The 24,369-nt window shown below is 46.6% G+C and overlaps 1 gene segment (V, D, J or C); it reads right to left on the reverse strand.

The window, feature by feature from the left end:
• The window catches only part of LOC136155130 (immunoglobulin heavy variable 4-59-like), a 28,011-nt gene extending 13,307 nt beyond the window's left edge, over positions 1 to 14,704 (reverse strand). Inside the window, 2 exon segments of the V gene segment in view lie at positions 14,269 to 14,576; positions 14,659 to 14,704. Coding sequence covers positions 14,269 to 14,576; positions 14,659 to 14,704 — 354 coding nt within the window.
• Positions 14,705 to 24,369: the final 9,665 nt, after the last annotated feature.

The following is a 24,369-nucleotide window of genomic DNA, read 5'->3' on the forward strand; positions in this document are numbered from 1 at the left end:
TCATATTCATATTTGATATTAGTTTCAAGATCACATCCCCAGAAGTATAATTTGTTCATAAATGAAGCTTATCTGTCACTGATGTTTCTATTTAAGTCAACACACAGAATCATGTGCTTAGGGACTGTAGTCTGTACTTCAGGATATGATGGATCTGTTACAAAGAGGCAAATTGTCAAGCAATAGCATTACAGTTTAAAAAATATAGCATTAATTGACCATGAATGACACTAATTTACATAATAGTAGTTGAAACAAGAAGGCATAAATTTGACTAACCTCAAGAGAAAATGTATGTGTGATTTGGTGTTGTTTTAGTACCGGCCGCGTTGTAAATGTCCATGAAAAACAGTCAATAAATTAAGCATTTTCCTTTCGGGAGGCAAATATCGAGTGCCTGAATTTAAAAATATGGAATCCTTGAGCAATAAGGTCATTGCATGTGTGGTACTGGCCCTCTGTCATCAGAGTCTATTCCACTGCAAGCTGAAGGATTCAGACACTTTGTGCCTTTACAGAAAGCTGGAGGGTGTAGCTATTCCTTTCACATCTGCAAAAAACAAAGAATAATAATAGTTTATACATGTTTTATAATCACCTGGGCCTTCTGAGGGCAGTCACCAGGTTCAAGAATTTCAAACTCACTTTGATAATTATGGTGTTGTTGGAACTCCTTCAGGAAATAGAAGAAAATTCATAAATAACAATATCATTTTCTGGAAGAAAAACAAACCACAGTAAGGAAAGACTAGAACAGAGCAGAGGGCCTCTAGTCGAGGTGAGGGCAGGAAAGTTAATGCGGGGGTTCTGACCGCAAACTCCCCCAGCCCCTCTGCAGCTGCTCCTGGGCTCAGCATTGTACTTGGTGGGTCCTGAGTGCCCCTTGGTGGTCACGGAGCCCCATGCGGGGAGGCTGGTGTCTGGGCTCCCGCTGACTCCCCGGCACTGTGTCTCTTGCCCGGTAATACACGGTCCTGTCCTCTGCTCTCAGGTTGTTCCTTTGCAGAGAGCTGTGTTCTTGGAATTGTCTCTGGAATTGGTGAACCGGCCCTTCACAGAGTGCATGCTAGGTGCTGCCACTACCAGGATAGATATATCCAGCTTACTCCAGGCCCTCCCTTGGATGCTGGCGGGCCCAGGGCATGCAGTAATGCCTGAAGGTGTGTTCAAAGGCTGCGCAGGAGAGTCTCAGTCACCCCTCCCCTCTCCGCGCTGCACCAAGCAGACTCCCCCAGCTGTTCCTCACACAGGACACCTGCAAACTCGGAGACATCCTGCTCACGAGGCTGTCACACACCCACTGACTCCCTCACTCACATCCACTGTCATCCTCGGGATCTCTTGTTCTCCATCAATCACCTTGTAAAATAGCAACAAGGACAACCCCGCCCAGTCCAAAGTCCGTGCTGAGTGGTCTGTGTTCAGTCCTGATCCCTGAATGGGAGCACCTGGATCCCGGGACTGGGGCTCCACTCCCAGAGCTGCAGGGTGAGGGCTGGGCAGGTTTTCATCAGCAGAGGGAGGATGCTATTTGCATGTCCCCTGACTATGTAGCTGGATGTGGGTTTGGACACTGACAGAGGAGGAAGTGCCCCATTGCACCCGTGAGTATACAGGGTAGTGCGTTGGCAGCGACAGGATTTGGCAAGATATTGTTCTATTACGTGGCCATATCTTGGGAGAACTCCAAAGATCATCATACTTTTTCATTTTTGCACACATAAATAAATAAAGCATTTAGGTTTGAATGTTAATTCATTTGCATGCATCACATGTAAAATCACAAGCAGAATCATCAAGGACTGTGCAATGTGTCCAAGAGACTGTATCCGGTAGGTGTGAGCCCTAGTGCCTGGGCTTGTGATACTCACCCTGGACCAAAATTCTTCTCTGAACCTGCTCCATGACAGAGTGGGATACGCCTAGTGAGGTCTGCAGGACCCTTTCTTGTAGTGAGAACACATGAGAGCTTGTTGCATTCTAGTGTTTCCTGGAGAATGTCCATGACCCAGGGTTCACACAGGTGCATTTGCAGGACATTTGCATTTGAATATATGACATACCTGCTCATCCAGACAATCACAACACTGAGCAAACCCTTCTCACCAAATGTCCCCCTCTGGACCCTCTGTGAGTCCTCTTCCCTTGCCCCCCACTCCCGCCTCCTACCCCATATCAGGTGAATCTTCATGCTCATGACCTCACCTCACATTTGTTTTTATTTCTGGAATTTAATGAGTGGGATGTGCAGCATGCACTTTAGTGGACGGAAGACACCGAGTGTGGGAACAAGAGTCATCCTGACACCTTCAACCATTCCTGACGAGAAATATGAGTCTGGATGGGGATGTGACAGAGAACTCAGTTGGAAATTAAAATCGTTTGTAGACCACTGGTTTTCTTCTCTATGTCCCTAAAGAATCCAGTAAAATCAAGTTTTCTTATATAAAATGCGTGCAGTGTGCTGGCCCGTCTGGGATTCCTGTTGAAGTCTGTCTTCTGAGTCTGACTGGAAGAGACTCTCCGTGTTTCCTGGCCCTCTTCATATCTCACCTGGTGACATTGACAGTCGTTTCTCCCTCCACAGGTGACCCTGTGGCCTTGGTGAGGTGAGAACGTGTCCTCATGACCCCGTGGGGTTGGTGAGGTGAGAACGTGTCCTCATGACCCCGTGGCTTTGGTGAGGTGAGAACGTGTCCTCATGACCCTGTGACCTTGGTGAGGTGAGGACGTGTCCTCATGACCCCGTGGGGTTGGTGAGGTGAGAACGTGTCCTCATGACCCTGTGGCCTTGGTGAGGTGAGAACGTGTCCTCATGACCCTGTGGCCTTGGTGAGGTGAGAACGTGTCCTCATGACCCTGTGGCCTTGGTGAGGTGGGAACATGTCCTCATGACCCCGTGCCTTTGGTGAGGTGAGAACGTGTCCTCATGACCCCGTGCCTTTGGTGAGGTGAGAACGTGTCCTCATGACCCTGTGACCTTGGTGAGCTGAGAACGTGTCCTCATGACCCTGTGGCCTTGGTGAGGTGAGAACGTGTCCTCATGACCCCGTGACCTTGGTGAGGTGAGAACGTGTCCTCATGACCCTGTGACCTTGGTGAGGTGAGAACGTGTCCTCATGACCCTGTGACCTTGGTGAGGTGAGAACGTGTCCTCATGACCCTGTGACCTTGGTGAGGTGAGGACGTGTCCTCATGACCCCGTGGGGTTGGTGAGGTGAGAACGTGTCCTCATGACCCTGTGGCCTTGGTGAGGTGAGAACGTGTCCTCATGACCCTGTGGCCTTGGTGAGGTGAGAACGTGTCCTCATGACCCTGTGGCCTTGGTGAGGTGGGAACATGTCCTCATGACCCCGTGCCTTTGGTGAGGTGAGAACGTGTCCTCATGACCACGTGCCTTTGGTGAGGTGAGAACGTGTCCTCATGACCCTGTGACCTTGGTGAGGTGAGAATTTGTCCTCATGACCCTGTGGCCTTGGTGAGGTGAGAACGTGTCCTCATGACCCCGTGACCTTGGTGAGGTGAGAACGTGTCCTCATGACCCTGTGACCTTGGTGAGGTGAGAACGTGTCCTCATGACCCTGTGACCTTGGTGAGGTGAGAACGTGTCCTCATGACCCTGTGACCTTGGTGAGGTGAGGACGTGTCCTCATGACCCCGTGGGGTTGGTGAGGTGAGAACGTGTCCTCATGACCCTGTGGCCTTGGTGAGGTGAGAACGTGTCCTCATGACCCTGTGGCCTTGGTGAGGTGAGAACGTGTCCTCATGACCCTGTGGCCTTGGTGAGGTGGGAACATGTCCTCATGACCCCGTGCCTTTGGTGAGGTGAGAACGTGTCCTCATGACCCCGTGCCTTTGGTGAGGTGAGAACGTGTCCTCATGACCCTGTGACCTTGGTGAGGTGAGAACTTGTCCTCATGACCCTGTGGCCTTGGTGAGGTGAGAACGTGTCCTCATGACCCCGTGACCTTGGTGAGGTGAGAACGTGTCCTCATGACCCTGTGACCTTGGTGAGGTGAGAACGTGTCCTCATGACGCTGTGACCTTGGTGAGGTGAGAACGTGTCCTCATGACCCCGTGACCTTGGTGAGGTGGGAACGTGTCCTCATGACCCTGTGCCTTTGGTGAGGTGGGAACGTGTCCTCATGACCCAGTGACTTTGGTGAGGTGGGAACGTGTCCTCATGACCCTGTGGCCTTGGTGAGGTGAGAACGTGTCCTCATGACCCTGTGGCCTTGGTGAGGTGAGAACGTGTCCTCATGACCCCGTGGCCTTGGTGAGGTGAGAACGTGTCCTCATGACCTAGTGACCTTGGTGAGGTGGGAACGTGTCCTCATGACCCCGTGCCTTTGGTGAGGTGAGAACGTGTCCTCATGACACTGTGACCTTGGTGAGGTGAGAACGTGTCCTCATGACCCCGTGACCTTGGTGAGGTGGGAACGTGTCCTCATGACCCTGTGGCCTTGGTGAGGTGAGAACGTGTCCTCATGACCCCGTGGCCTTGGTGAGGTGAGAACGTGTCCTCATGACCTAGTGACCTTGGTGAGGTGGGAACGTGTCCTCATGACCCCGTGCCTTTGGTGAGGTGAGAACGTGTCCTCATGACCCTGTGACCTTGGTGAGGTGAGAACGTGTCCTCATGACCCCGTGACCTTGGTGAGGTGAGAACGTGTCCTCATGACCCCGTGGCCTTGGTGAGGTGAGAACGTGTCCTCATGACCCCGTGACCCTGGTGAGGTGGGAACGTGTCCTCATGACCCCGTTGCCTTGGTGAGGTGAGGACGTGTCCTCATGACCCTGTGGCCTTGGTGAGGTGAGAATGTGTCCTCATGACCCTGTGACCTTGGTGAGGTGAGAGCGTGTCCTCCTATTACAGCAAAGTTTCTAAATTTGAGTTGCTGGCAATTAGTTATAAATATAGGGGGCTCCATGGAAAATAGAGATGGAGAGGAAACCACAGACTGTGGCAGGAGAGCAGACTCATCCTCCACATGTAGCTGGTGCTGAGGCTGGACCCGGTGCACACTGAGGGTGCCCTGGGGGTCCTGAGGGACCTGAGGGCTCTGAACTCAGCCTCTCCTGTCTCCCTGCAGGAAGGTGTGTGTCTGGGCTCACACGCCTGTGTGTCTCACCCAGTAATACACGGCTGTTCCCTTGGTGGCCACAGAGATCAGTGGCAGAGATCACTGCTTCTTGGATGTGTTCCGGGATATGGAGGTGCGGCTCTTGAGGGACAGTTTGAAGTGAAGGTCCTTATGCCGTATATTTCCCCATCTAGAGCAACCCTACTCTGGACTTTAGGGGCTGTGGATCAATCCCATGGTGAGGGCTGCTGTTAATGGTCGAGAGACATGTTGAGGGGATGTGAGGGAGGAGACTGTGGTAAGAAATGCCTGTGGAGGAAAGCTGGGCAGCACTGGAAGCAAAGTGATACTGCTGAGTCACGTGTAAGGGATGGAGCCGTCACAATAGCCTCTCTCCCCCCATACACCAGCATTGGCAGCTGAATAATAGAGTGGCCCATCAAATGCCTGATGCACTGAACTACAGAGTAGGACCCCACCCAGGGTGCCCCTTTAAGTGCCTGACACGCTGATCTACAGATTAGGACCCCTGGCAGGGGGCCCCTCTCTGTGCCCGACAAGCCAAACAGCAGAGGAAGACCCTGGGTAAGGGAGCCCTCTAAGTGCCTGAATGAGTGGAGCCGTGGAGGAAGACTGGCCAAGGAGGCCTTCTGATCATCAGCTACAAGAGGCTCCAGATGAGACTCTGATAGCGCCATAGCTCCTGCAGTGCATGCAGCCCATGTCCCTGCACACTTGGTGCTGCCAGGGTCCCCACAAGCCAAGCAGCTGTGCCCCATTCACGCTCAGCTCTCACTGAAGCAGAGCTGCCGCAGGCCAAAAAGTCTTGCATCTCGGTGTGCAGGGTCGCTTCGCTAGTGCCCAGCTCTTTGTGATCGCGCAGTTTGTGGCCTGCCAGGCCTCTTTGTCAGGGCGGGGAGTTCTCCAGGCAGGAATGCTGGAGCATATTGGCCAATACTGGTTTCACATCCTTCTGGAGCACTGTGCTTCCTGCTGCCCTAGCCACCAACTCCCCTGAGTGCCTGGTGCTGCCAGACCCGCTGCGATGCAATCAGCTACACCACCTCCACGCTTGCCCTCACGGGCGCAAACCCAAGTCCTCCACTGCAGCCTCAGGAGCAAACCCCAGAGGATGACCCAGATGCAGAGGTGGAAATAAAACTGCAATTGAAGCCCAGGGGTAGTGTGTCTAAGGAAGAAAACGCAAAACCTTCCCACCAGCTGTACAAGGTGCAGATTAAATCCACAAGATCAACTAGGTAGATTATATAAAAGGTCATTGAGAGTTTCCGCAAAAGAAAACGCACTAGTCTGATAGCTGTGGACACGGGAGCCAGGACACAGAGGAGCAGAGCCAGGTAAGAGTCTGAGCCGCCCCACAGCAGGTCCAGAGATGAGCAGAGTTGGAGCGCGTCCTGGGGAGGTGTGGCAGACTGTGACTCCTAGCGACGGAGAAAACTGGCAGCAGTGACTCAAGGAAAGCATTTATTATTCTTATTTTTTGACTTGTTCTGTAGATTCCTTTGGATTCTTTTCTTCTTTTTTTTTTCTCGTTTTATTTCCCCCTCCATTGTAGTTGTCAATTTCATTGGCACTATGAAATCTAAGTAAGCTTTTGAGGTTTATTTGGTCCTTTTTTCTCAGTCACATTTTTTATTGGGTTTATAAACTTCTGCCTCTATGTTAGCCTTTAGCAATTCTGGAGAGTTTTCCTTTGATTTTTTCTCATTTTTCAAATTTAATTTTTAAAAACTATTGTTATTTTTCTACATTTTTTCCTTTGTTTGCTTTTCCTACTGTAATTTTCCCTTTGCAGTTAATCTTTAAAGTATAAAAATCTTCATTTACCTCTATTTAACTTTGCATATCTATTCTTTCTTTCTTTTCTTTCTTTCCTTTCCTCTCAAAATATTTGTTAATTTTATTTTCATTGCTTTACCCCCAATTGGCACCTTGCTTAAGATTTCTTTTCCAATTTGTGTTTTAGTTAGTTTTGCTCTGATAGACAAAATTTTTGGTTTCCTTTGTTCACTTGGTCAATCTATTGTGCTTTTTTTTGTTGAGCTGATTTTGCTTTTAAATGTATACATAGCTTTGTATATTCAGTCCCATATTTTATTGCTGTTATAAACCTCTGCCTCTATGTTGAGCTTTTGCAGTTCTGTGGAGTTTTCCTTTTTTTTCTCTCTTCGTCAATATATTTTTTTTAAACTTATATTTTTTTGTACATTTATTCCTTTGTTTGACTCTCCTACTGTTATTTCCCCCTTGCAGTTAATTTTTAATATATATAAATCTTCTTCATCTACCTCTATTTAACTTTGCTTATCTGTTCTTTCTTTCCTTGCCTCTGAACATATTTGTTAGGTTTGTTGTCATTGCTTCATTCCCCACTTGGCACCTTGCTTTAGTTTTTTGGTTTTTTTTTTTTCCCCACCTTCTACTTTAATTAGTTTTGTTCTTCTTTGGTTAATATATTTTTTTATTTCCTTTTTTCACCAGGTCAGTCTCTTGTACTTTATTTTTGTTGGACTGTTTTGACTTTGCTCATGGGTGTAAATGTATATGTGTATATTCCATCATTTTGATTATTATTTGCCTGATTTTGTAACTGCCATTTGTCTGTGGTTCATCTTTGGTTCCTCCTTTTTAGATATTTGTTTTAATCTCACCTAATGCCATAATGAACCACTTGTGGAATCTTTTTTCCTGACCAGAGATCAAGCCCTGAGTCTTTGGAGTGGTAGCGCTGACTCCAAGACCCTAGGTTACCAGAGAACTAGCCCTAGGGTGTATCAAAGTGTGAGAACTCACATAAAGGAGACCACTTGAATACAAGGCCCACCATAGCCCAACCACCAGTAGCACCCTGTACAGGACGCCTCATCTAAACAACAAACAAAACAAAAATACAAACCCAATCATCAGCAGGCAGGATTACAACCTCACTTGACTTTTCCCAGCAGAGGAAAAGCAAACAGACAGACAAAAATTCAGCACAACTGTCACCCTATACAAAGCTTACACAAACCACTGGGCCAACTTTAGGAGGACAGAAACCAAAAGGAAGAAAGAATCAATCTTGAAGCCTGGGAAAAGGAGACCTCAAACACAACAAATTTAAGAAAAGAATGAAAAGGCAGAAAAATACTACACAGATGAAGGAAGAAACTAGAAACACAGAAATCCAAATAAATGAAGAGGAAATAGGCAAACTACCTGAATAGGAATTCAGAATAATGATAGTAAACATGATCAAAAGCCTTGAAAACAAAATGGAGAAAATGCAAGAATCAGTTAACAATGATCTAGAAGATCTAAACGATAAACATACAGAGACAAACAACAAAATTACCTATATTAAAATACGGTAGAAGGAATCAATAGCAGAAACAGAAGAACAAATCAGTGAGCTGGAAGATAAAATGGTGGAAAGAATTTCTGAAGAGCAGAATAAAGTAAAAAGAATGAAGAGAACCGATTACAGTCTGAGATACCTCTGGGACAATATCAAATCCACCAGCATTTGAATTATATGGGTCCCCAAAAAGAAGAGGAAAACAAAGGCTGTGAGAAAATTTTTGAAGAGATTAAACTTGAAAATTTCATCAACATGGAAAAGGAAATAGTCAGTCAAGTCCAAGAGATACAAAGAGTCCCATACAGGATAAACCCAAGGAAAAAACATGACAAGACACATATTGATCAAGCTAGTAAAGACTAAACACAAAGAAAGAATATTAAAAGCAGCAAGGGAGAATCAACAAGTAACATACAAGGGAAACTCAATATGCTTAATGACTGAGCTTTCAGCAGAAACTCTGCAGGCCAGAAGGGAATGGCAGGATATATTTAAAGTACTGAAAGGGAAAAATCTACAGTGAAGATTACGGTACCCAGCAAGGATCTCATTCAAAATTAATGGAGAAATAAAAACCTTTCAGACAAGGAAAAGTTGAGAAAAATCAGTAACACCAAACCAATTTTACAACAAATGTTAAAGGGTCTTATATAGTCAAGAAATAAAAAAGAAGAAAAAGATCCTACAAAACCAACCCCAAACAATTAAGAAAACAGCAATAGGAACATATATGTCAATAATTACTTTAAATGTAAATGGATTAAGTGCTCCAGCCAAAAATCACAGTCTGGCTGAATGAATAAAAAAATCAGACCCATATATGTGCTGTCTATAAGAATCCCACTTCAGACCTAAAGACACATATAGACTGAAAGTGAGAGGATAGAAATATATATTCCATGCAAATGGGAAGCAAAAGAAAGCTGGCATAGCAATCCTCATGAGAGAGTCAATTCCTAGGCAGGTTGATAAGAAGTCGAGGGGTCCGCATGGAGAGAGGGGTCTGGAATTCTCAAGGAGGAAGAAAGGACAAACTTTTCTCCCCCTCTACATTCCTTAGGATTATATAACAATAATATATGCTGCTTGAGGACAGTCTCTGAAAAACCTTCAGGCCAATCCTGTTATCTCAAAATGCGAATCATGGGAGTGGGGCTGGTGAGGTCTTTACAACCTCTAGACATTCTTTTGATTCACTGTAATAACTAATTTGAGAGCATATAATTCCAGTGCTAAGACTAGCAAGGGGGTACTCTTTCTACCCCCTTCTGATGTCTATGTCAGAAGCTTTCTCTATCTCCTTTATACATTAATAATACTTTATTACACAAAAGCTCTGAGCCATCCAGCCTCGTCTCCGGCCCTGGATTGAATTCTTCTCCGGAGGCCAAGAGCCCTGGCGTCTTTGCATGATTCAGCAACAACCTTTCACTCATATCAGACAAAAGAGGCCTTAACATAAAGAAGATTACAAGAGATGAGGAAGGACACTGCATAATGATCAAGGCATCAGTCCAGGAGGAAGACACGACAACTGCAAATATCTGTGTGCCCAACATAGGAGCACCTCAGTACATAAGACAAACACTAACAGACATAAAAGGAGAAATTGAGAGGAACACAATAAGAGTAGGAGACTTTAACACCCCACTCACACCAATGGACAGATCATCAAAACAGAAAATTAATAAGGAAACACAAGTCTTAAATGATACATTAATTGAGATGGATCTCATTGATATCTTCAGGACATTCCATCCAAATGCAGAAGAATACACTTTCTTCTCAAGTGCACATGGAACATTCTCCAGGATAGACCACATCTTGGGTCACAAAACAAACCTCAGTTAATTTAAGAAAATTGAAATCATATCAAGCATCTTCTCTGACCACAGCACTGTGAGTCTAGATATCAATTACAAGAAAAAAAAAAAAAAAACTGTAAGAAACACAAACTCATGGAGATTAAACAACACATTTCTAAATAACCAACAGGTTACTGAAGAAACAAAAAGAGAAATCAAACATTTTCTAGAAAAAATGACAACAAAAACATGACAACTCAAAACCTATGGGATGCAGCAAAAGCAGGTCTAAGAGGGAAGTTTATAGCAATGCAATCTTACCTCAAGAAACAAGAAAAACATCGAATAGAGAATGGAAATTTACACCTAAAACAACTGTGAAAAGAAGAGCAAAACCCCTCCAAATTAGTAGAAGGAAAGAAATCATAAACATAAGAGCAAAAATAAGTGAAAAAGAAACAAAAGAAACAAAAGTAAAGATTAATAAAACTAACAGCTGGTTCTTTGAAAAGAAAAACAAAATTGGCAAGCCTTTAGCCAGACTCATCAAGAAAAAAAGAGAAGAATCAAGTATAAACAAAATTAGAAATGAAAAAGGAGAGGTTACAACAGAGAATGGAGAAATACAAAGGATTATAAGAGACTATTATGAACAACTATATGGCAATAAAATGGATAACCTGGAAGAAATGGACAGTTTCTTAAAAATGTTCAGTCTTCAAAGACTGAACCAGGAATTAATAGAAATTATGAACAACCCAATTTCAAACATTGAAATTGAAGCTGTGTTAAAAATTTCCAAAAAAAAAAAAAAAAAAGAACCCAGGACCAGATGGCTTCAGATGAGAATTCTGTTAAACATTTATAGAAAAGCTAATATCTATCCTTCTAAAACTCTTCCCAAAAATTTCAGAGGAAGGAACACTTCCAAACTCATTCTACGAGGCCACCATCACCCTGATACCAAAACTGGGCAAGACAACACAAAAAAGAAAACTATAGGCCAATATGACTGGTGAACATAAATGCAAAAGTCCTCAACAAAATTTTAGAGAACAGAATTTAGCAACACATTAAAAAAAAAAAAAAAAACCTCATACACCATGATCAAGTTGGGTTTATTCCAAGAATGCAAGGATTCTTCAATACGTGCAAATAGATCAATGTGATATGCCATATTAACAAATTGAAAGAAAAAAACCATATGATAATCTCAAGAGACACAGAAAAAAAGACTTTGACAAAATTCAGCACTCATTTATGATTCAAACTCTTCAAAAATGTCCATAGAAGGAACCTATCTCAACATAGTAAAGGCCATATATTATAAGCCTATGGCAAACATTATTCTCACTGTCTCATTATTCTCAAAGATATGTCTCAATGTGAAAAACTGAAAACATTCCGCCTAAGATCAGGAACAAGACAAGCGTGTCCACTTTCAGCACTGTTACTCAACATGGTTCTGGAAGTCCTAGCTACAGCAATCAGAATCAAAAGTAATAAAAGGAATCCAGATGGGAAAAGAAGAAGTAACGCTCTCACTGATTGCAGATGACATGATATTGTACAAAACAAACCCTAAAATTAGTATCAGAAAATTACTAGAGCTAATTAGTGAATTTAGCAATATTGCATGATACAATATCGGTACACAGAAATCACTTGCATTTCCATATGCTAACAGTGAAAAATCAGGAAGAGAAATTAAGGAATGGATCCCATTCACCATTGCAACAAAAAGACTTAAATATCTAGGAATAAACTTACCTAAGGAGACAAAAGAACTGTCCACAAAAAATTATAAGACACTAAGGAAAGAAATCAAAGATGACATAAACAGATGTAGAGATATTCCATGTTCCAGGGTAGGAAGAATCAATATTGTGAAAATGACTATAGTACCAAATGCAATCTACAGATTCAACGTGATCCCTATCAAATGACCAAGGGCATTTTTCACAGAACTAGAGCAAAAAATTTCCCAACTCATATGGAAACACAAAAGACCCCAAATAGCCAAAGCAGTCTTGAGAAAGAAAAATGGAGCTGGAGGAATGAACCTTGCTGACTTCAGATTACACTACAAAGCTACAGTCATCACAAGACAGTAGGGTACTGGCACAGAAACAGAAATATAGACAATGGAGCAAGCTAGAAAGCCCAGAAACAAACCCCCCCACACACGGGCACCTTATTCTGGGCAAAGGAGGCAAGAGTATAGAATGGAGAAAAGCCTCTTCAATATGTGGTACTGGAAAAACTGGGCAGCTATATGCAAACGAATAAAATTGGAACACTTCCTAACACCATAAACAAAGATAAACTCAAAATGGGTTAAATACCTAAATATAAAACCAGAAACTATAAAACCCTTTATTGTTTTCCCTATAGAGGAAGACATAGGCAGAACACTCAATGACATAAGAGAAAGCAAGGTCCTCTATGACCCACCTCCTAGAGGAATGGAAATAAAACCAAAAGTAAACATGTTGTACCTGACTAAGCTTCAAAGCATTTGCACAGCAAAGGAAACTAGAGCAAGGTGACAAGACAACTCTCAGAATGGGAGAAAATAATAGCAAATGCAACAACTGACAAAGCATTCATTTCCAAAATACATAAGCAGCACACAACTCAATGCTAGGAAAACCAACAGCCCAATCAAAAAGTGGCAAAAAGACCTAAACAGACATTTCTCCAAAGAAGACATAGAGAAAGCTAACAAAAGCATGAAAAGATGCACAACATTGCTCATTATTAGAGAAAGCAAATCAAAACCATGATGAGATATCACCTCACACCAGTCAGAATGGCCAGCATCAAAAAGTCTACCAACAATAAATGCTGGAGAGGGCGTGGAGAAAAGGGATTGCTTTTGCACTGTTGACGGGAATGTAAATTGATACAGCCACTCTGGAAGACGGTATGGAGATTCCTTAAAAAACTAGGATAAAACAGCCATATGACCCAGCAATCCCACTCCTAGGCACATACCCTGAGGAAACAAAAATTGAAAGAGACACATGTAATCCATTGTTCTCTGCAGCACTACTTACAATAGCTAGAACATGGATGCAACCGAGATGTCCATCGACAGATAGATGGATAAAGAAGCTGTGGTACCTATACACAATGGAGGATTACTCAGCCATAGAAAGGGACACATTTGAGTCAGTTCTGATGAGGTGGATGAACCTAGAGTCCTTTAGACAGAGTGAAGTAAGTAAGAAAGTGAAAGAGAAATATTGTATTCCAATGCATATATACGGAACCTACAGACATGGTACTGAATAATTAATTAAAGGGCAGCATTGGAGGAAGAGACAGAGAAGATAGACGTATAGCCATGAGGTGGGGAGGAAAGGGTGAGATGTAGGGAAACTTGCATTGCTTCATGTAAAATGGATAGCCAACGGGAATGGCTGTATGACTGAGGAAACTCAAATATGGGCTCTGTATCAACCTACAGAGCTGGGTTGGGGAGGGAGATGGGAGGGAGGTTCAAAAGGGAGGGGATATATGTATATGTATGGCTGATTCATGCTGACGTTTGACAGAAAACAACAGAAGTCTGTAAAGCAATTTTCATTCAATTAAAAAGTTAATTAATTAAAAAAATGAGGGATGGTGACTCAGAGTTGTACTGAGCCTCTTTGAGAAGAAGAAACAGAAAGCACACGTCCCTGAGTACTAGACCACGTGTGTGTGGGTGTGTGATTCACACAGACATATGTGTTAAAGACACAGCGATACTGGAGAGAAACGCAAAAACTATGAAAAGACTAGTGCAAGCAGTATGGGCCACAATAACGGAAGAGTGAGGACACAGAGGAGGTTTCCAGGGAATCGCTGGGCGGGACAAGAAAACCAGATTCTAACACAAGGTCCCTCCCGGCGCCCCCGGGGCACCTGCTCCTGCGCGCAGTCCTGAACGTGGCGGCCCTGAGCGCCCCCTGGTGGTCGTGGGCGCCCATGCAGGAGGTTTTTGTCTGGGCTCACGCTGACTTCCCCTCACTGTGTCTCTTGCACAGTAATAGACGGCCGTGTCCTCAGGCGTCACGCTGCTCAGTGAGAGAGAGACTTGGCTCTTGGAGGTGTCCCTGGTGATGCTGAGCCGGGATTTCAGGGCTGCGTTATAGCCTGTGCTTCCGCTATAACCTATGGCACCAACCCACTCCAGCGCCTTCCCTGGAGCCTGGCGGACCCAGCCTACAGCACAGCTGGTGAGTGAGAATCCGGAGACAGCGCAGGTGAGGGAGAGGGTCTGCGAGGGCTTCACCAGGCTGGGTCCCGACTCCTGCAGCTGCACCTGGGACAGGACCCCTGTGGACAGAGAGAAGCACGGTGACTCGCGGGCTCAGATGCAGCTCCCCCACGTGCCCATGTCTGACCCAGAGACACTCACCGCTGGGAGCTGACAGCACGAAGAGGAAGGTCCACAGTGGGCTCATCTTCGAGCAGATGAGAGGCACCGCTCCTGAAATCTCTTCAAGCCTGAGGCGGAGCCCGAATTTAAGTGACCTGGTGCTTTGTTTCCAGCCTGTGACCTGAGTGGATCTTTGCATGTGGGAGGGGCCTCTGCATAAAAAGCAGAAAGCAGTGACTGGAGGGCCCTGTCTATGAGGCTCCCCCTGTGAAAGTGGGTGCTGACTGTGCCTTCAGAGAACTCAGCCCCTTGCTGTAGTTCCCCTCCCAATATTCGGGGTCCTCTGTGTCCAGAAACGAAAGGATGTGGAAGGGCTGGTCAGGAAAAAAGATGTGGCCAAGTGTCAGTCACAGATTTGGGGAAGAGAGTAATCCCATGAATGTCCGTCTCTTCACTTGTCTACCCTGCACTGCAGACTCAGGGTCTGCATAGCTGTCAGAAACTGTTATTTGTTTTTTTTTTTCTGCTTTAGCTTATGCTTATAAACAGGATGCTAATACCTTGCAAATAAAATGCACATAATAATTGCATTTAACTCACATATACTCAGTACAATTTAAATTTTATCATAACTCCCAAAGGATTTATTATTTCCCTTAAGTGGTGAGGATATTTCTTCACCAGGAGCAGTTTAAAATTAAGAGCTGCTCCGGAGGTGGGGTTGCTCCTAACAACTAACCATGCAGGTAATTTTGCGGACAAAGTAGTCGTTTCTGCTGAGATGCTCGTCTTCCCAGCATGGCTGACTTGCCAGGTGGCCTGTCCTGCATTTTTCTGCACACAACTGAGTGTCTGCAGGAATTTGTGAACCTCAGGACCTGCTTCTTGAGGGTGGATATTGAGAACTTTGAGGCTACCAATTACTAAGGACAGACAGCGCCCGGGAGCTCCTGGTGCTCTGACCTGCTGGGCAGGTGCCCTGGTCACTCTGCACAGACTCCCTGCTCCACAAAGTGCTTATTTCTTCCACTCTGTGCCCCTGCCGTGAGATGGGAGCTCAGGGAACATAGTCCCCACCACAGCGGTGAGAGAACACGCATGGTTCTTGGAGGTAAACCTTCACAGTGAATGGCATGCAGTGTGAGGGCAGCATGGTCAGAGGAAAGCCCCTCCTCAGGAAGCAGGTTCCCTTGAAAACCCCACTGAGAGCAGCTTTCCCGAGCCCAGGGTCTCCGTGTCCTGGACGGAGCCTGAGGTCCTCTGAGTCAGCAGTGCTGGAGAGCAGAGCTCAGCTCCCCCGTCTCCCTGTGGCCCTGGGGCTGTGGCCTCGCACCTGCATCCCGGCTGTGAGCATGTAGACTGGGGATGACGGCCGTCACCGCGTGTCCTGACTTTAGGTGGGTTTTCCGGGGGTGGTGAGTGCTGCCATCAGAGGTGCTATCTCTCCTGGAGCCAGAAAAGACCCGTGTGGGTCCCCATCTCTGACTGACACCCTGTCTGAGTGACCCTGGCCCTTTCCTGCCCTGAGACGTCACCCCTTCGCGTCTGGGGCAGGTCAGCTCTTCCTCAGCACAGGGATCTCACCTGAACACTGACTGAGGTAGAACCTACTGTCTATGAAAAGCCCTTTTTGGTCTGGCTTTGGCGATAGCGGTTCTGCACCAGCATGTCTTCTTTACCAGATCCTGTTTCCCTACACCTGAATGTGGTCTGGGGAGAGGTCCCTCCTCACTCTGCCTCAGTTTGTGGGATCAAATGTCCCAGATGGTATGCACTGTGATCAGGACCCCTGAGGGTGACCCTAGAACTGTGGGCCTCTGGCATCCAGGTCACTGAGCTTCTACATGTGTCCTCATCCCTCGGCTCAACACCTTCGTCTATCGTCAAAGCCAGTGGGGTCTTGTGTGCATCACCTAACAGGGTTTCCTCTCTCCTGCACTTTCTCTGATCTTGTGATCCCATTGGACTACCTGTAAAAGCCAAATATGCTTCTCATCTCAAGGTACTGGAAGACTGTAGATCTCATCCCCAATTCCACTGCCTTGGTCTATTATGGGGTTTAGCTTATGGCATCAGAAGTGGGATCCAGAGAATCCCCAGCAACTCCTAAGTCGTGAGCAATCAGACACTGGTACCCACTCTGACCTGTTGAGTTCAGTCCTCTCTGGATGAGTGTGGTCTAGTAGTTTTGTGTGGAGTCTTTAGGGTTTTCTATCTACAGTGTTCTGTAGATAATGAGAAATTTGCCTCTTGTGGTAAAGAATCTATTTGCAATGTAGGAGACCTGGGTTCAATCCCCGAGTATGAAAGATTCCCTGGAGTAGGAAATGGCAACCCACACCAGTATTCTTACCTGGAAAGGATAAACAAGACTGGCAGGCTACAGTCAATGGGGTCACAAGGTGTCAGACATGACTGATCGAGTAACACACACTTATCTCTAAACTCTGTGTCTGCCAAGTATTTCTGAAATGAAAGCTGACAGTGATACCGGCCTTCTTCAAGAATCTGGAAGTAAACAGTCGAACTTACTACCTACAAAACTAGAAAACTAAAAAAACTATAAAACACTAAAGGAGCCCAGAGGCAGTGGAAGGAGGGAAATTACAAAAAGTGCAGAAATTAATAATATTGAGATGAACACACATATACACACAGACAAAACAGTGAAAACGATCAGTGAAATAAACAGATGGCTTCTTTTTGTTGTTGTTGTCATTTTTGCTAAGACAAACAAAACCATAAATCTTTAGCCAGTCTTCAGAGGAGGAAAACGAGTTTACTGGAATAAAAATAAAAAATAGAAAAGACATAAAGCTAATACCACAGAGATACAAAAAATCATATGTTATTTTTACAAACAGCTGTATGCCAACAAATTGGAAATCTAGAAGATATGGACAAATTCCTAAACTATAAAACCTGCAGAACTGAATCAAGATGAAGGAGACAACATGAACAGACTGATCATTTGTGTCTAAACTGAATTTTATAATAATAATTTAAAAATTTTTCTTGAGCAACAGTCTAGGAAAAGAAAGCTTACCTAGGGACTTTTATAAAACATACCTTTGATGAATTTAATGCAAAACTTCTCAATAACTATTAGCAAATCAAATTCAACACTGAACAGAAAGGATCATGCACCATCCTCAATCGTTTTTTATTCAAGGGTCATGGCAATGGTTCAAGATCCCAGCAGCAGGAAACAGGCTGGTGAAAGTGCTCAGCTTCAAACATGCACCACCTTCCAAAGAAGGGAATGGAAAGTAAGGGGCCAGATCAATAGGCCCAGAGGCTGGGACAGGAGCCAAAGAAGATTATTCCCAGACCCTGAACTTGGTAGGGTTTGCATGGATGGACTTAAACACTGTCGGGGTCAGTGGGGCCTCCCTGATGGCTCAGCAGTGAAGAATCTCCTTGACGTGAAGGAAATATAGGAGACTTGGGTTCAGTTCCTGGGTCGGGAAGATCCCCTGGAGGAGGAAATACCAACCCACTCCAGTATTCTTGGCCTGGAGAGTCCCATGCACAGAGCAGCCTGGCAGCCTACAGTCCATAGGGCCACAAAGAGTCAGACACAACGGCAGGGATTGAGCTCACGTGCACACTGGGACCAGGGGTCCCTTCTGACTTACATTCATCCTTTTTATGGAGTGAAACTCCTTGTAGCTGAGATATTCCTGTCTTAGTGCTGTATTTTAGAACACAAATCCTCAAGCATAGCTGAGTTAGAGGACTAGATTCGGGACTTCCAGTTGATGGTATTTAGACCACCATTGCTCTGTAATCTTTATTATAATTGACATTATAATTTAGTGTCAATTCTTAGGTTGACATTTTGGAGGATTTCTGTGATTTGCTAAGTGTAATGGGCCTGTGGGATGGATGTATTTGCAGGGCTGAAGTTGGACTGTGTTTGTCTGAATCATTCATTGAGTCTATGAATGTCATCTCACATGGCATAAGGGGCTTTGGAAAATGTGACTAATTTAGAGGTTTAGAAATTTTGGATTTTCCTGGATTATCATGTGGCTCCGTTGAAACCACAACTGTGTTCCTCAGAGGGAGGCCAAGGACGTCAGACCCTGGGAGAAGTGACCACTGATGGAGGGTGCTGCTGGGTTTTGCAGATGAAGGAAGTGGCTGAGAGCCAGGGATGCAGGCAGTGAAGCTCTAGACAGGATACGGCAACGAAGCAGATTGTCCCTGACTTTATCCATTTGGGGGGCATGACAGGAGCTCAGGTGGGGTGGTCTGTAAACAAGCCTTTATTTCCCACACTCCTGGAGACTGGAAGCCCCAGGTAAGGACACCAGTGAGGCTGCCTTCTGGTGAGGACACCCTTCCTGGTTCACACCAGGCACCTTCCTTCTGGGTTCCCACCTGGTGGATGGGGACAGGCATGTTCTCTGGGGCTTCTTAGAAAGACTCCAACCCCATTCACAAGGGAGTCCACTCTCATGACCTAAGCACCCACCTAGGACCCCGATTCTAACATCATTATCCTAAGAATTCCAAACATGAATTCTGGGAGCACAGAAGCATTCAGACCCTGAGAGCCTTGGGACTGTGGTCCTGCCACCCCTGGATTCCAACCCAGTGAAACTGCCATCGTACTCTGGACTGTGGACTGGAATGGAATACATGTGTGTTTATTTGAGCCCCGTGTGTGTGGGAACCTGACACAATGGTCAGCAGAGAAATACAGGCCAGGACGTGAGTCTCACATTACCCAGTGTCTCCCACATGGCGCCCTCTTACGAGGGGACCACAAGCACGCCCCTGGGGACAGGGCGCTGCAGGCCGTGGTCCGGGAGGAGCAATGCGCTGCCACAGACTGATCGGGGCCTGTGCACATGTCGGCCCTGAGCCTGCAGCCAGCTCGTGGCGTCTGACTGGATGCCACGTGTGGGCTGCTTGGCAGAGACTGGGAAATAGAAATTCATCCTTGGGTTCCCCAAGGACGATACCACTTTTAAAGAGAAGGAATGAGCCAGAGGACTTTCCAGGACACTCTACAGAACAAGAATCCCAAACTTGATATTAACCAAATACCCCGGATAATGCCTCACCTAACATTCCCAAGAACAGTGAGGCTCTCAATAGCCCCGATAAAAAAGTGATAAAAATCCATAAACCTTTGGAGGTAAATCTTTATCTCGCATCTTTCTTTCATATATTTGTTATCTTGAGATCTTGCTCAAAAACACCAGTATCCCACGAGAACATGATCTGATCTCTCAGACTCCAGACTCTTGGTGACGAGAAGTCAGGAAAACCATCATTTCTCTCCTCTCCTCTCCCAGCACAGCCGCCCTGCACCTCAGGGTTTCTGACACCCTCAGGATGTGGGTGTTCACACTGTGTGTCTCAGACAGTAATAAAGAGCCATGACCTCAGACCTCAGACTGCTCAGCTCCATTTAGGCGGTGCTGGTGGATGTGTCTGCAGCCAGCGTGACTCTGCCCTGGAACTTCTGTGCATACTTTGTCCACCATCTTTGCTGTCAATCTGTCCATCCTCTCAAGCCCGTGTTGAGGGGCCAGTCACACCCAGTGCATGTCGTAGGCGCTGAAGGTGTATCAAGAAGCCGTGCAGGACACCTTCGCTGATGCCCCAGGCTTCCTCAACTCAGCCCTGACCGCACCAGCTGCACCTGGGTGTGCACACCCGTGGACTGGAGACAGAAGGGCATGAACCCCCCTGACTGGACCCTGTTCATTCCTCCACCCCAGACCGGGATGACCCTGACCTGGAGCCAAGGCCCCAGGAGGAGAACTCTCCAGCTCCCGTTCCTGGTGAGGGCTGTGCTCCCAGGACTGCTGTGCAGAGCCAGTGCTGTTGTGGGTGATGTTCTCAGGGCTCAGAATATCCAAATTTAACCTAGGACACCTCAGGCCATCTGCATGTTCTAGAGGCTGAAAACTTCACACTCAATTCATGGGCAATATTAGGAAGGAGTAGTCTTATGACCCATGACCACGCTCAGTGGGAATTTGTGTGTCCGTGTCCTCATCCTTGTTTGAGGACGTGTGTCCTGCCATGTCCCTGACCCCTGTGCACTCAGAGCTCTTGCAGTGAGGGACCAGCCCCACAGGACACAGTCCTCAGCGTGAACCAGCCTTTAATGTCACAGAGACATCTTCACGTCTTAATCAGTGTGTTCCCCAAACTCTGCCACCACTGGGTATTCACACACTCACCTGTCACACAGACATGCAGGCACACACACTTACAAACACACACATACACAAACAGAAGCACACATGCAAACACACATGCACACACATACACACTCAGTCACACACACATACATACACACACATGCACACACAAACACACTCACTCACACACTCACACACACTCACACATACACACACTCACATGCTCACACATTACACTCACTCACACACAAAGCTGCACTGAACACTCTCAGACACTCACATACACACTCACACACACTCACACATGCATACATACATGCACTCACTTGCACACACACACTCACACACACACACTCACACATATGCACACTCACACGCACACACACATGCACACACATGCACACATATGCATACTCACATGCACACACATAACACTCACACACAAACACACACACAAGACACTCAGACACACACACACTCACATGCACACACACACACACTCACTCACACACTCACATCACATGCACACAACACAGACACTAACATACACATTCACACACACACACTCATACATCCACTCACAGACATATACACATGTACTTCCCATGGCCTCACTGAGCTGTGTATTCTCATCAGGACCCAATATTAAACTTCACCAGTCCTTGTCCTGCTAGGTATTGTCTTCTGTGAGAAGAGAGGACTCCGTCTCTGAGTCTCCCCAGCCCCCTCCCCACGTGCTCCTGGGCTGCAGCCCTGCAGTGGGATCCTGGGCGCCCCCCTGCCTGGGCTCACAGGGCATCCTAGAGTGTTTCTAGTCTGGTATGAAATGGCTGTGGTCTACCGTCAGAGTATTCTTCTAGAGACAGCATGGTCTTTTAATCATCTCTAGAAATAGCCTCAATCAATGCACACACTCTGGAGAGAGACCCAAGGAAGAAAGTTGTGAGAACACCTGGACGTCGCCTCCCTGGGGCTGCAGGAGCCCTGATGCAGCTGACACTCACAGTGCGTCCAGAGGCTCTCCAGGACTTGGGGTCCCTTTGCCTCCTGGAGCCCCCCGGGGGCTAGCATCATGTCGCAGGATAGCTGCACGCAGAAGCATGGGGCACGATGCCCACTCCACCTACCGTCCCACTCCTGCGTTCCCCTGTTCTTGCAGCACCTGGACCCTGCAGGGGCCCCACAAGAAGGTGCCAGACTAGCCCCCTTGTCAGAAACCAGTGCAGTCGCCCCTGACAACGCACAGCACAAACGCCTGAGGGTCTCTAGTGCCCACCCCTGCGAGAGAGGAGACACCTGAAGTCGGAGGGGGATGAGGCAGCACCCCTGTCTGCTGACTCAGGAGGTGCTGCCCTGAGGGAATGCTCACCCGGGGGATGGGGGGCGTTGAGCATGCTCAGGCACCTCAGTCGTGTCTGACCCTTTGGAACCCCACGGACTGTAGCCCACCAGACTCCTCTGTCCATGGGATTCTGCAGGCAGGACACTGGAGTGGGTTGCCACAACAGCACCCTGCAGAGAAGCTAGGTCAGCCATGTGCGTGTCCCCTGGCAGGACATCTCTTCACCAGGACGGCCGCGGGGTGCATCCATCCTCAGACTCCATCCTGCTTCTCACCGTCCCTCCTGACCACCTGCCCGAGGACCTCAGGACCTGGTGTCAGTAGGGAGACAGACCCGCTGCTGAGTCAGATACATCTCCTCCAGCAGGACCCTGTGACAAACCCGCTTCTCCCCCCTGTTCTCAGTCTCTGATGGAAACTTCATAAATATTCCTGAGCATATCAGATATCCAAGAGCAAGGGAGTGTTTCTGGCCAAGTTGATCTGGCAGGAGAGAGACCAGGTCCGAGGCCAGCAGTGAGGTGCTCCGAGCCAGGTCTCCAGCCGTGGGTACCAGAAACAGAAGTCCATATAGTCGGCAGTAAAATTTTTCCAGGATTTACATACAAATGTGAGACCTGGATCAAAAAGAAGGCTGATCTTTAGATTTGTGATACTAGAGAAGACTCATGAGAATCCCTTGGACTGAAAGGAGATCAATCCAGTCAATTTTAAAGGAAGTGAAGTGAAGTTGCTCAGTCTTGTCTGACTCCTTGTGACCCCATGGACTGGAGCCTACCAGGATCCTCAGTTCATGGGATTTTCCAGGCAAGAATACTGGAGGGGGTTGCCATTTCCTTCTGCAGGGGATCTTCCTGACCCAGGGATCAAACCCGTGTCTCCTACATTGTAGGCAGATGCTTTACCATCTGAGCTACCAGGGAAGTCCACCCCTTATCTTAGAGGAAATCAAGTATAAATATTCATTAAAAGGACTGATGCTGAAGCTGAAGCTCCAACATTTTGGCCACCTGATATGAAGGACTGACTCACTGGGAAACACCCTGATGCTGGGAAAGGTTGAAAGCCAAAGAAGTGGGCAGCAGAGGTGAGATGGTTAGACAGCACCACTGACTCAATGGAGTTGAATTTGAGCAAATTCTGGAGGACAGTGGAGGGCAAAGGAGACCGGTATGCTGCAGTTCATGGGGTTGCAAAGAGTCCAACATGACTTAGTGACTGAACAACAATAACAATGTAAGGCATGGATTTCTGAAGGTTATATAGAGAGCTTCACACAAAACCATCATCCTCAACTCAGTCATCATTGCAGGTTCCAGGCACACCACTGCTCTAAGGATTTAGATCTCCCCATCCTGTGTTGAAGTAGAGACAGAAATCAGGTGACAGCCCTGCTGAAGGCAAGAGACTCTCTGGATTTGGGTGTGAGATTGATTGTGTGTCATAGGTGTGAGCTCCATGACCTGGCTTTCCCTGTTTTGTTCACTGTCGGCTACACTGATGAGAAGTGTTGGGTCAGAACGACCACTGGCCATTTGCAGCAAAACATCGCGGGCAGGGAGGCTCATCCAGGACAGTTCTAAGATGTTCTCTCTGTTCTCTGCTCAGGGGGGTGCACAGAGGCTTAGCTCCACTACAGAGAATCTTGTGCTGGCGTTTAGATCCCACAGCTGCTTGCCTGCTTTGCTAGTCTGTTTCTACACACACACAGCAAGCGTGTGAAGCAGGTTGGTCTACTTGCGTGTTACAGATGTGAAGCTAAACTAGCCTGAACTTGTCGCAGAGGTGCTGCAGAGCACAAATCAGGGACGGTGAGGTTTCCTGTCAAGGCGTGGGCTTCTTACACTGGACCCGGCCCCATCGGAGGGGATCCTGGGCAGAGGTGGACATGCCCAGTGAGGCTGTAGGACTCTTCCTAGAAGGAGAACACTTGCTATTTCCCTGCATTTTAAGAAGCCCTGGTGAAGAGAGTGTATAGATCTGTTTTCAGCAGTTTCTGAAATTCATGTTATCATCCACCTGACTATAACCTTTCCTCACCCACCTATCTATGTGTCTGTTGGTAATAGCTCTGGTGATGGTTATTGGACATAAAGGAAACTGCACCGTAGAGCAGGATGCGGGTATGATCTAAGCCAGCAGGGATCCTATTGGACCTGGAAACAAGGAGCAGATATAGAAACACCTCTATCTACATGCCCTCTAACTGGAATCCCTGAGGATCCCGTGGTGCTGCCTGGC

Source organism: Muntiacus reevesi (assembly GCF_963930625.1).
Source record: "Muntiacus reevesi chromosome 15 unlocalized genomic scaffold, mMunRee1.1 SUPER_15_unloc_1, whole genome shotgun sequence".
In the NCBI taxonomy this organism is placed as follows: Eukaryota; Metazoa; Chordata; class Mammalia; order Artiodactyla; family Cervidae; genus Muntiacus; species Muntiacus reevesi.